This window comes from Ambystoma mexicanum, chromosome 7q (genome assembly GCF_040938575.1).
Source record: "Ambystoma mexicanum isolate Mex_15411 chromosome 7q, UKY_AmexF1_1, whole genome shotgun sequence".
In the NCBI taxonomy this organism is placed as follows: Eukaryota; Metazoa; Chordata; class Amphibia; order Caudata; family Ambystomatidae; genus Ambystoma; species Ambystoma mexicanum.
The window spans coordinates 157,599,665-157,613,406 of NC_090941.1; the positions used below are offsets into that span (position 1 = coordinate 157,599,665).

The 13,742-nt window shown below is 41.6% G+C and overlaps 1 protein-coding gene across 1 annotated transcript in view; it reads left to right on the plus strand.

Annotated features, from left to right (window-relative positions):
- The window catches only part of CFAP47 (cilia and flagella associated protein 47), a 3,369,192-nt gene that overhangs the window by 2,021,160 nt on the left and 1,334,290 nt on the right, over positions 1-13,742 (plus strand). The window contains exon 48 of the mRNA XM_069639370.1: positions 8,618-8,791. Within this exon, the coding sequence (XP_069495471.1) occupies positions 8,618-8,791 (174 nt within the window). The remainder of the gene's footprint in view (positions 1-8,617; positions 8,792-13,742) is intronic.

Sequence of the window (13,742 nt, forward strand, 5' to 3'; positions counted from 1 at the left end):
ACCCTTGACACACTAAGGTGGCTTTTATTATTTTAGAATAGTCATTTATACCAATGTGAACCCATGGTTGCTCATCTTCCATGCGTATTTCAGCAAGAGTAGTAATGTGTTTTTCTGTGTCTGTTTTAGGAGTAATATTCTGTTTGCATGTCTTCTCTTTTAAATAAAAACGTAATGTGTGCTCATCTATTGCAGTTTGCCATTTTTTTCTAGGGTCTAAATATATTTGTACAGATTGTTTCTCATTTTCACTTTGCATTTTTTATCTTGACTCATCAAGTTAACAGTGACGCTAGGAATACAGCTATTCTAGAGATATACCTCTACTGCATCATTTGTTTTGGCAGCTGTGTGACATTCATTTATATTGCTGTTTTGTGATTTTAGTTTCTTAGGTCTCAATGTTTTTTTGGATAATGACCACAGTGGAGTACCCCATCTATGAGAGGAGGCAATCTTTTCAGGCAATCTGTCTCAATCCGGAATGGAATTTCACAAATAGATGTGATCAATACCTCCTGTTTCATTCTGATTTTTCCTATCTTTATGTCAACCTCGGTAACAGCTATAAATGGCACCTCCTCCTCGTTAAAGTTATGCACGGGACCTTCATTTTGCCTCACTGTGATCTGATTCTGTGGAGATCTCCCCTCATTCATACTTTTTAACAATTCTTTGGACATAATTGTGGCCTGAGCGCCAGTGTCAATCATTGCAAATGGATTGCATTTCTCTTCTACGGTGATGGGAGCATAATACCGGTCTTCAACTTCCTCTAATACACATAAGAAGTGCACATTTTTGCTGATTTCAGGACTCACCTTTTTGAGGCCTTTTTCACTTTTGGCTAAACACATTGGTAAATGGAAAGATATTTTTCCCTCCTTTCTGTGTGAGAGACTTTATTCATTTCCCCATGTTCAGAGGGTTTTTGGAGTATGGCCACTGTTCGCCCATCCATCCAGGTATCATCAGAGGTCACATTACAATCCTCCAACTGAACATGTGTAACAACATCACTTGGCAATTTGTCATTGTCTAATTCTGTGCATTTGTGATAATTTAGTATGGTACCAGTCCTTTTAACTTCTTCAAAAATATGTGGCTCAAAGAATTCTTCCGGGGATTGACCTGTACCCTCCTTTTGAGTATTTCTTTTTTTCTGCTTGTGTTTGGTGATTGTTTTGATTGCCCAGGGAAGGAGTTATAGCATCCCCACTTACTCCCTGTTCACTGGTATTCCCCATACATGAGTCATTTTTCTTAAATCTGTCTCTTTGGTCTTTTGGAATTTTAGGTTTTCTTGTTTCGTTTGTACAAATCTCCAATGTTTGATTTAGCTCTAGGTTAAACCGAACTTCTTTCATAAAGGTATTTGCACTTTCTGTCACATGTTCATTTACTGGTATCTTTATTTTTGAATCTTTAGGCATCTCGGAGTCATTATGCAAAATCATATCAGAGCAATCTGTTTTCTTAGCATTGCAGTTATCATTCCTACTTAGTCACTTACTATCTGAAACCCCCCGGTCGTTGCTATGTCCTTCTGCCCCCTCCTTTGATGACTGTTTTTGTGCTGTACAGAGCTTTCCTATTTTTCAGCCAACATTTTCACTTGGGCCTCGAGACACTGGAATCTTTCCATTTCTCTAGAATCCTCTCTCTGTGGCTTAGATCGATATTGGTTGTTTTCCCCCTGCTTGGATCTATTCTGATACCTCTCAGGAGAATGATTTTTATTGGGATTGCTTCTGAACTCTTGATTCATTTGTGGAGGGGAGCGAGGTGCGCCCATCCTTTGGTTGTAGTCCCCTGGTGGTGAATCATTGTATTGACGTGGAACGTAATTCATATTCTACCTCATGTCCTGTCTCTCATGTTGTGGGTACTGACCCCTATGTTGATTCCCATTATCAGTAAATTGATCCACAAATCGGGGTCTATCCTGATTACCATATATCATGGTGTTGGGATCAAATCTGCTTTGTGTCTCCAATGTCTGGTAGGGACCATTATTTCTTTGATCCTGACTTTGTCTCTGATTATTATTCATAACTGACAGATCAGGCCGATAGCATGCCCGGGGCCTATCTCCTAAGTACCTAGGGCTGATGTAGTTCTCCCTATTACTAGGATCATGTGATTGAAACATTGGTGCAGGAAGTGACAAACTTTGTTGATTACCCCTTTGTTCAGGTGTCAAATTATTTTTACCTGGACTTTGAGCAGACTCAAGGGACATTTTGGCTGACCTGATTTCCATCACTGTTGCTGAGGGTTCTTTAGATTTTGGTCTAGTGTCTTTCATTTTATCATTTTCTCTACCCTGACAATAGAGTACCTAATATAGTTTTGTGCTTTGGTGTACAATCCATTCAAGTGATTTATCACAGTCAAATTCACGGACCAACTGTGATATGTCTTTCTGTAACCCATACAAGTAGGCAGTTTTAAACTCATTGGAATTGGGGTCAAAAGATGCATCAAAACGAGAAAAGTCTTGCAAAAACTGGCGAGGGGATGTATTAGGCCCAACAGTGATTGTGTAAGCAACTTTCTTCGCCTCCTGTAATGACTGGAAAGGAGAAAAATGACGTCTAATCTCTTTTTCAAACTCAGCCCATGTCATATTCTGCTGTTCATTTAATCCCCTTATGATACTGGCTGTGGGAGCATCTAGAGTTAAATGAAAACACTGTCAGTATTGTTCCTTAGGTATCTGGAGGGCTTTAAATATGTCATGCACCACTTCTAAGTGATCCTCTATGCAGCACTCCCCTCCGTTTTTAAATGGTTTGATCAGAGCTTTGATGGATTTCATTATCTTTATGGCACTACTCGTTGCAATGCACATTGCACTACTTGGTGATTCAACCCTGGTTTCAGGTGTATGGGGTTGGTGGCAGCCCCCAATGGGTGTATCAAATCCCCCAAGGGTGCTGCAACCAAGTTCAGTCACCGGCCCAATCACTGGGGCACTAGCTCTTTGGGCAGAAATAGGATTCACTTCAACTCCATTGAATGTGGTGCCCTGCCGTCTATCCTGTGACCTGGAAATGCACATTTGCTGTTCCAAATCCTTACACTTCTTAAGGAGCCTGTCTGCCTCTTTTTGCAAATGGTTGTTTTCATCACTCATTTTATTAATTACCTCCTGCATATCGCACATTTTGCATTTGGCATTCATTGAATTCTTTGTTTCTCTTGTCTCTTTCTTGAGACATTTTAATCATTTCCTGTTCAACATTTTGAAGATCACTTTCTTTTTCACAATGTTCTTTTTGTAAAATCTGCATTTCCAAAACAACCTCATCTTTGTCTCGTCTAATATGGTCTACCAACGCTTTTAAATGTACCAATTCTTGTTCACTATCCTCAAACTGTTTCTTGCTTTTGGACAATTGAGTATCAAGATCCCTACATTTTAACTGCATGTCTTTTTGACATACCTCCAATTCTGCTCTTAACATTTCCTCCTTTTTACTTGCCCCATCTAGGTCGGCTTTTAACCTGTTAATCAGCTTAGTATCATTTTCTTGCATTCGCAGGGACTTATTCAGAATAAACCATGTCTTGGCGCATAGCCGTATCAGACAATCTTTCTCTGCATGTTTATCAGCTGCATTTAATAATCTCAAAAGGCAGACCTGAATTATTCTGCCTTCTGCAAAAATGCTGTCTAGTGGTTCTTTCTGTACTTCACCATAAATGTGGTCATGCCATTCTGTGGCATTATTTGATGACCATGTGCATATAACTTTGCCTCCAGATATTGCACTAGTTCTGAGAATGTGGCTTCTATTTGAGACATTCTGAAATTCGCTTTTAGTGACACATTGCTATTATGAAATGTGTTCCCTCTAATGCACGGATGGTGGTGTAAGACACACTTGCCATGCCCAGCAGGTGCTCTATGATCACTTTCCCGGCCTGCAACGCACCATAACTTTGTAGGATATTTTGTGTAGATTTGGGGTCTGGCGGTATTTTCTTACCGCCAAAGAAGAGTGGTAATTAGGTTATGACTTATCCTTGCATTTAGATTGGGTTTGGCCTTACCTCCTTTCAGTGACCATGTCTTATTACACTATATGGGATGATTTAGTAGTATACACTATTGGTGGTAATCTCTTGTGGTGAGCATAACTTTACTGTTCTATTTATAGCCCCAACATACACAAAACCTTCCTTATTCTTAGAATGTTCTTGTAATATATAGAGAGCCTTGGACCTACATTCAGAAACTCCACAATTTCACATAGAGCATTATCAATAACCTGTGGTGTTAACACTGATTTATCTACATCAGTGAACTATGCTTCCATAGACCTCATTACTGGTTCATAGACCCCCAGTAATATATATTTTGTATTAGATTTCACCCAGACACCATGCACTGGGAGAACACACGCATACAACTATTTATCAATGCTAAGTCTATCTATTCCATCTGCATGGGAAACATGACAAATGTACTACCTAAAAAATCTTCCCCGTGTCATAGAATATTATTCCAATGGCACCAAGAAAAGAGAAAAACAAAACTCTATACACGTTCTGCTTTTATATTGTGTGTATTAAAAACAATTGCAATTTAAAATAACTGTCACGCTCACCTGATTCCCACGGAGGCGCAGGTCTGGCTTCGAGTGCTGATGCTTCTTCAATGGTGAAGCGCAGGACTCTGATGATGGACAGGAAGGGCCCCTCTACTCTGGCTTTTCTGGCTCACAGGAATATTCCCCTGTGCGTGAAAAGGGAGTATTACCTACTGACGGAATAATGCTCAAGCCTCCCACTCCCTTCCAACCCTCCTCGATACCCTTCCACGATTCCCCGTGAAGTCTCACCTTAGGGTCTGGAAGGATGAGTTCTCCATCCTGCTTCTGATGCAGGGGCGCGTTGAAACCCAGTTACTTCACTGGATTGAGGTTTGATGGGAGTTCAAAATAAGCTTGACTATTCAGGTGAGGCGCTGTAAGAGTTCTGTTGCAAGTTCAAAAGTTCAAGCTTAATAATAATGTTCATTGTCTTATTGCAGCAAGCGCTAATGCTTATGTCTTTTTCCCCTTAGGGGCCGGGGTTCGGAATGCCGGAGATATGGCGCCGACCCGAAGTGTAAGTTCTGGATGAGCGTTCAGGTAATGTCTTTGCATTCGCTCATTCAATGTCTTTGTCTTTTTTCCCCATTGGGGCCGGGGTCCGGAATGCCAGGAAGCGGCAGGACCCGAAATGAAATGGGAATGACCCAACAGGTAAGTCTTAGAAGGAAACTGAGCTTTTCCTATTTCCCTTCCTTCTCTCACCTTGTTTTCTTGTCTTTTCTCTCTAGGCTCTGGGAAGTGGGTGCGGATCCGGATGATCGCTGCTGAAGATGGAGGCGCCCAGGAAAGGTGGGTGAAATGCAGCGCTGCAGCGATCGAAGCGAAATGCATTTAAAATGATGTCTTCCCTTTCAGGATCGTCGGTGTGATGTCCCCGTGATGCAGCTTTAGCAGGTAAGGTCTTCTTTCTCTCCAATTCTTTATTATCTCCCTTTGCAGGCGACCCAGGATGCTGACAGGCGTGGCTGAAGTCCAGATGCAGGAGCTGACACGGTGAGCGTCCAGCTGCGAGGAGCAGAACAACGCGAAGCGTGAGTTGCTGATCGGGCGTGGTTTAAATAGCTTTGGAAGAAGTTCCAGGCATGTATCCTTCCACCGATCAGGTATGTATCCTTCCCCGACCACACCCAGGTGGAAAGTAGTCCCACAGGTAAAGTAGTTCCATTCAGGCCTCAAGACGGCCTGGATGTAGCAGCATGGTCTGCATCAGGTAAGTGCACATTAAAACACTTGAACACATGTCTAGCTTTATGAGCCTGGCACCTAAGGCGCCAGGACAGGGGTCCAACATGAGCCTGCGGCCTAAGGCGCCAGGACTGTGTCCAAAGGGCCCCAGCTTGGGCCCGCTGGCACTTCCCTGGGGGGAATGATGCCTGCCTCTGGGGTTGCTGGGTCGGACTTGGCTCCTTGGAGGTAGGCATCTTGACAATAACATCTTACCAATCACAGCGTGTTGTTCTCTGTAATAAAAAATAAGAAAAGAAACAATACAAAAACAGAGCAACATTCACTTTGCAACATTATCATATGACAAATTAAATGCATGGGATTTCTTTTGCTTTGCTATCCTAACTGCGTAGCATTTTTTAGAACACATTTGCCAAGCAATCGCCTAAAAAAAATAACCTCACTTGAACTTGGGTGCTTACCAAAAGATTTGTGGTTTTCTCTCCCCCAGGCAATTTCCCTCAGAAGAGCGGCCCGGTTGGCAGGGGTTGCCTTCGTAATCTCAGTGTCTAAAGTGTGTGTGGCGAGAACATATGGTTCTCAAGTCAATGTTAAGACACCAAGATCATCCGTCTCTGGAGCCCAGCAAAAGCGATCTGAACTTTTTGTGTCAGTCTTTCCCCAGCAGAACTCTGCTGCTTACGTGGCATAACTGCCGATGCACTTCCTTCCAATCATATTAGCAGAAAATGTATTCTGTTAACACCCGAATGTCACAAACAATGGTAGCTTCAGATTATAACTGTATCTTTTTCGATTTCCTGCTGCTTTCCTGCCTTCTGCATAGCAAGAGAAAATAATAGAGAAAAATGCACGTTTAAAAAACGAATTTTAAAATATGTACTTTCACCTCACTTTGTACATGGGACTACATTATAATGTTAATGAGTTAGCATTATTGATTAGTACTTGTTAATTAAATCAGTCAGTTATATAAATAATATTCAATAATGTAGTCCTCTATGCATGAGGGAATCCAGAGAAAGAAAAAAAATGATGCACTTTTACTCTCTGTGGAAAGAAAGAAAAATGATGCACATTTACTCTCTCTAGCTTTATGTTGGGCTTTGGCTGCATTATGAATTCCATACCTTGCATGCCCCCAGCCACATATTCACCTGTTATGCTGGCAACATAGAACTGGCTATATGTGTGTGCCACATTATTGCTGGTAACAAGATGCCATCCCATTCAGTGAGTTGCTATAAACCTCAAGGCGCTATACTTCAAAGAACTATAAATTATACTACATTATATCGAATTGCAGGCAGATTGGACAGAAAACAATTCACCATAATGTGTTGATAGTGAGTGGGACACAAAATTACTTTTACATGGGCAATAATATCATGCACAGAATGTGTATGGTGTTAGATTTCCTTAATAAAAAAATATGGTCACGCCTAGGTGGGCCTGCACCTGAATCTGAAGACAAAAGAAGGGCTTATCATTGCGCACAACTGGTCCCATATGAAATTGAATTACAGCTGAGGAAGGATACTATTATCCCTGCATTCACCAAACAGTTTGCAATAACCCTGAAGTGCAAAAACGGACAGCAGATGAAGGATTCTGATGCATTTGTGTGCTTGAATGAATCCGTAAAACAGCAAGGCCTGGATTATGAATACATTCCATTGATAGATGTTGGTGAAGGGTCTGTAAATATTATGGTGAATAATAAAGGATGTCAAGATATTCATTTAGGGGAAAATTCTTCATTAGGAATGGCCATACACAAATCACATTATGCTGCAGATTTCAATAACATGGTAATTGGAAAATCCCTGAAAGGTATGTAGATGCAGGGGGTGTGTTGCCAGAGTACCTGGATTCTCAGCCCAAAGGAATCTTTAAAATTCAATCTGTGTACCCTTTTGATTCAAATGAGACAGTGTGCTGTCATCAAAAGGATTATATAATATTTGACTTAAATGAAAATGAAACGGAAAATCAGCCCATTGAAGTGGAAGCTGATATACCAACATATTTAAAAGTGGCAGCTTTACAGGGAGACACAGCCACACAGTTAGAAGAAAGCACAGAGATTCCTCCACTGGAAGATTTCCCAGAATTTTCAAAAATGGTAGAGGAGCAGATTTTATCAGCAGATGCATGCGACATGAGGATAGAAATGAATTGAGAAAAATATGTATGGAGATTAAAGATGTCTTTGCTAAAGATGCTTATGATTGCGGCCTAACTAATTCACATGTTGCCACACTACCGGAAGGGTGTAGTAGAATCCATTACTTGAATCAAAAGTTAATAACTATAGAAAATTGACCTTGTTTGTCTATGGGAAAATGAATGGGAAGTAGGCTGCACTTTTGGAGAATTTTTTTTGGGGGGGATGCTTAATATTATTTGTTTTTCACAGATCTTTACGAAACCTTGCAATCTGCGCAGGGGGCAGGGGGTTAATCGCTTTCAAAATTTTGGTGAAAGCCATTATTCAAATCAGGAGTTAACAATAGAATTTTGGGGGGTTCCTTCAAGAGACCGAAGCACCTTAACTATAGGCCGGCTATCACTGCCCTATAGTGTGTGTGTGTGTGTATTTGTATGTATATATATTATATATTCTAGAACATTCTACTTTTTGGTTTGCTTTTCTCTAATATCCAGGGCCTATATTTTTCTAATGGGATAATTCAACGCTTATGAACTATCCAAAGTATAGATGATTGTTACACTTGACAACTCCTTCTATAAGTCTGGGTGGAAGTTGCGCCTCTCTTCTCCAGTACTGGCACTTGTTTAATTTCATCTGTTTTTCTCCTTAGGGCCGGCTTATTCTAAGGAACCACACCGATGGCACAGAGCACATCTTTAACCTGAAAGGTGTTGGTCAGAACGCCCAGGCACTGGAGCATGTTGTGATGGACTGCCAAGTCAACAGAGTTACTCACAAGGTCCTCATGGTTCCCAACTTTACCAACGGCATGCTGACTTATAAGGTACCTTTTGGGAGCGTTCTAATACTACCCACAGGTTTCTAACACAACACCATCAGCCGAATCTTGTTTTACTTGTAAGAAAATCACCACAAACAATTGTTTCTTGCACTAGGTTTTGAAAATCTGTTCAGTCCAAATCTGCTTGATGTGTTTATAGATATTTGAAGTCATCACAATATTTATTGCAGTTTCACATGAAAGTGTTTAAGCCAAACACATGAATGCGAGAATTTTAGACTTGCATCACTATTGGAATGTTATTACATTGTGTAGCATATGTTAAATATTTTGTTTGATTTATAATTTTCTATTTTTACTGTAGTTTATAGCACTATTGTCCGACGGTGTTCCCTTTCTCTTGGTGCTGTATGTTCTCTCAATTCAAAGAGAAGATGTGGAGGGCGTTCTCTCTTTTTGACTTGTGCAATTAAGAAAAGCTACTCACAACACAGAATTGTCATGTGGAAAGAGCAAGATATACCAGAGGCCGTCCAGAGATCACTGTTGTGCTCCCTGCTCGCTTTGCCTCCTCCCCTACAACACAGGCAAAGTTTTAGTCACAAACTACTAGCCTACTTTTGTGCTGGCAGAAGAGTGGCTGGGAGTTTTCAGTGGCAGATGTGGCTTAACAGCTCTCATATGTAGCTGCTATGTTTGTTTTTATTGTTTATACAGTGCAGCAAAGCCATAAATACACTTCAAGGCGCCCGCATAAAAATACAAACATCAACCAATACAGCCAACACGAATACATACATTACAAATATTCAGATATTTTTAGAATACATGCCTAGTGCAATAAGTTGGCTTAAGAGCAAGGCCAACCATCAAACGGAGGCAGATAAAGTAGATTGTAATAAGAAAATAGCCGAATTGATCAGTGTCACGTATGCAATGCAATGTGCGTTTTCTGTAGCCTTTGCCTTGCCACACATGGATTGCTCTTTGGGTTCCTGTGGACCCTGTTGTACATTTCAGGTCATTGCACTGCAAGTGTATTAAGTTACAGGATACACTCATAAGGGGAAGGAAAGATTGTATTAAAACAAAAACATGAATTATATGGTGATGATTAATAGGCTAATCTGCCTTGAAATAGTGAACTCAATTTCAATATTCTGAGGTGTGGCCGTCGAGCAGAGCTCACGATATATACATTTGCAGACATTCGCCATAGTCCTGTTTGTTGCCACCCTCACAGCAGGATCCTTGGAGTTTCCTAATTACCATTACCTGTTGTGTCTTTCATTGTGCAGGGGCTGTGAATTAATAACTCAAACATGTTTGGATCCTTGAGTAATAACCATAGTAAGAATATAAAAGTCATTAATATGACCTTGATACCTCAGTTTTTGCTTTTATGTAGTGCTGCAGGTAACCGGTGTGGCGAAAAAATCAAGTTTTATGTAATGAAGGTTTTAAAAGAATGTAGACGGTGAGTGAATTCAAGTGAAAAAATAAAGACGTATACTGATTTAAGGAAGCTAGGCCTTATATATAGTTGAAGACTCCATTTTGAATATATGTTTGCTGTCAGAAATCAGTATCAAAACATGGCTCAGTGAAGTAGTATTTTACGTGCATGTTCGCTATCTGCAGCCTCAACATGCTTGCCAGGAGGATGTTTATGTTACAACTTCTTCAAATTACTGGTGATGATCGTCCCTTGTAAAGTCATATAATATTTCTTTGGTTGCATTGAATCGCTGTTAAAAATCTACACGAGTTGCTGTACAGCGGCGGGGTATTGTTTGAAGATTGTCTGATGTCAATTTGTGTTACTCTACGGTGTGGTTTACAAGATTTACTGAACTAACTTCACTCAAGATTCGGGTCCAGTTTGATTTCCTCTGCAGAAGCATTGGTTATCCACATTACAATGGTACTCAATTTATCGATCGTGGTAGGATGCAACCCTGAATCTAACTCACCACGATTTAAACTTGTGACTCTTCAGCGTCATCGTGGCTCTCAAAGGCAAGACCTTAACTCAGACATCTAGGTCCACACCCTCTGCTCCACACCTATCTGAGACTGGGTGATCAGCTCCCCACTATTTCCTCTCGTGGTTGCTTGTAGATCCCTTGCTACCAAATTGGCCACCCGCACCATGCCTGCTCCCTTGTCTCTCTGGTTCCCTCCATGTGCCTGTCCCCCTATGATTTGTAAAGCACTCTGTTGCTTCCCGAAGCACGTCCACGCTCATTAAATACCCTAGTTTTGTATCCTGCTATTTTGTTATGATTGCTCAACATCCACTGGCATATCAGTCTACTCCACCCCCAGTTCAATCCTGTATTAAAACACTAGACAATTTTCCTCCTGAAGAAAGGTACCAACAGCAACCCCAGACACGTGTTTTGGCCTAGTTGGGCTGCATCAGTGAGGTGAAGATGGGCCTCTCTAAGCACAGTGAGCAAGGGGGTTCACGTCTGGATTACTATCAACAACTTGTGGAAATCCCTCTACTGAGAACGAACATGGTTAAAATAACCTGTCCTATGGGAGGTTTCACCCCCCAGAGTGACTTCAACTTCCCATCAGTATCCTGACAGGTGTAGTCCATCCTCTGGGGGAACTATGCCAACATCCCCACCAACAGGATTGCAGGGGTATATGAGGAGTCAACCAGGCTGATCCTAGCCACCCGCCGAAATCTATTTGGTCAGGTACCATTTGAATCCCTGAAAGTCTTTGCTCCAACTAATTCTCAACCCTGCTCTTCAACAACGTCTTCCACTCCTTCACAATGGAGGCATAGCCACTCACCACCATGCATCCGCAATAAATACTGCTCGACTTCACACACCCAACACACATCCCTTCTTTGAAAAGAATGCAGCTGAGCCCCACAATATCAATTCGGTCCAGCTGTTCACATAATCATTCTCATTGAACTCTCCTCCTGCTGGACAGTGCGTCACAGCAACTATCCTCTCTTCTGAGTTCTTTTGGCTGCTAGTATGGACCTTGCCATTCCTCATTTACCTCGGGTTGACTAAGAAATGCACACAGGCCTTTTAAAATATTGAAACCTAGCCACTTGTAACCTACTTCGTACTGGCAAAAATGCACATGCATTTTAGAACCCCACCTCTCCATCTCACACCTCGGACCATGGTCCCTCTAAGGGCCTTCACGCGCAGAGCACTTGGCTGAAGGCGCTACAAAATGCCATATAACATAACGTAAAGTGTTTTTGCTCACTTACCTTGCAGACCCTCTTCAGTGGGATACATCCCATAAAACAGGCTATTTGAGCCATGTTCATTCTCATTAGAGGGGCTCTCACACTTTTCTGAATTTTGTAAAACTTGGAGCTTTACCCTAAGTTACCAAATGTAATCCAGACCTAGATACCTTGCTCACTGTGCCTTAGATAGGCTGTGCTGTACCTCACTTAACTGCCCTGGTGGGTAACACCAAACTGATATGCAATTGGATATGTTTCCTCTGTGAAGGGTATAGATCCCCTCCAGTGGGATACAGCCCAAAGAACAGGCTATTTGAGCCATGTTCATTCTCAGTAGAGTGGCTCAACTATGCATGTTTATAGTGTTGACTTTGCTGATTCCCTTGTTGATACTGCACTAATACGCTTTAAACATATTTATTCTAAAAGTGCTTTAATGCACCTTTTCTGAACTTGTCACTATGATGGATTGCCATCTGAAGCCCTAGCCTTTTAGATTTGTATCAATAAATAAAATGATGCTTGTGATAATCCAGTTTCTGAAAGCAGGTTCTGCTAATCAAGCCCCATTCATAACATGCTCCAAGTCAAACGCATGGTGCATCCATGTATCTTTGCTGCACCAGCCTCCTGACATCTGAAGTTCCAGCTCTTCAATTCCACTGGGCAGGTTCAAGGGTCATATATACATTCCTGACAGCTGCTGGGACTCAACATCAGACAGATGGAGCATTTTAACTTCTGCACCTCTCCATTAAAATGTTATAATTGTTGCTTTATCAGTCGGATGGCAGGGTAATCTCTAAGAATAAGACAAAATTGGTTAGGTTATGGTGACTGATAAGGAACACACAATTATAAAATCCACCCCAACTCGTTATCATGCCAGTCTCATTCCAGGTCAGTGAAACAAAGATGATGCACCGTCAGGGTTAGCTTGAATGTGTCCACTGCACCAAGTAACAATAGCCCCGATGCTGCCTTCCTTTGATTCCATGGGTGGAAAGGTAAACCCTCCCACTGGGACACAGGAGCTATATCAATAGGAGGAGCACTCGCACAATGAAGGCATCCTCAGACCCAAACCTGTGCACACCAAAGAGCCTTTAAAGTCAGAAGGTAAAGGAAACGGTCGGATCTAAAGTAGTGTGGCGACAAGGAATGAAGAGACTGACCAAGTGGTGCCCTAACTCTAAGGGGATCTCTGTACCTAAACTAAAGAAACTTGGGTGCTCATCAGGGTGTCTGTGTGAGTGAAACAAAAATGCACTGTCCTGGTCACAAATGCTCCTACTCTATCCCTGTCACTACAACAAAATACCATAAAGTTCTGCTACTGTTCATAATCCAGGAGAATGACTCCCTTCTCTGGATCTAAAGCGTCCAAATGCCTCTTTGGTTCTTAAAGTTCCACAAAAGTTTAGTGATAAACATAAAGTTCTCATGAGGCTAGAAGAATAACCCCCTTCTCCTAGCTGGTTCCCCAAATGTGCTTCCCCTTCCTTAGTAAGACTTGTAGCTCCCTTAGGGAAGTTTTCACCAGCTCCAGGTTTTGTGCAGTTCTTGAACAGCCCCCACTGTGACTTTGAAGCTGTTCTTGGAGTCCCCCCTGACTCTGCAGCACCACACATTGCGGAACTGGTCGGGGAACTGTATTACAAAATGGTTTACAGGTTTTTCTATTTCTTTATGAGTTATATTCTTGTAACTTCCTGGCCCCTCCCGAACTTGTATGCATTGCCGTTACCTTTTCCCAGG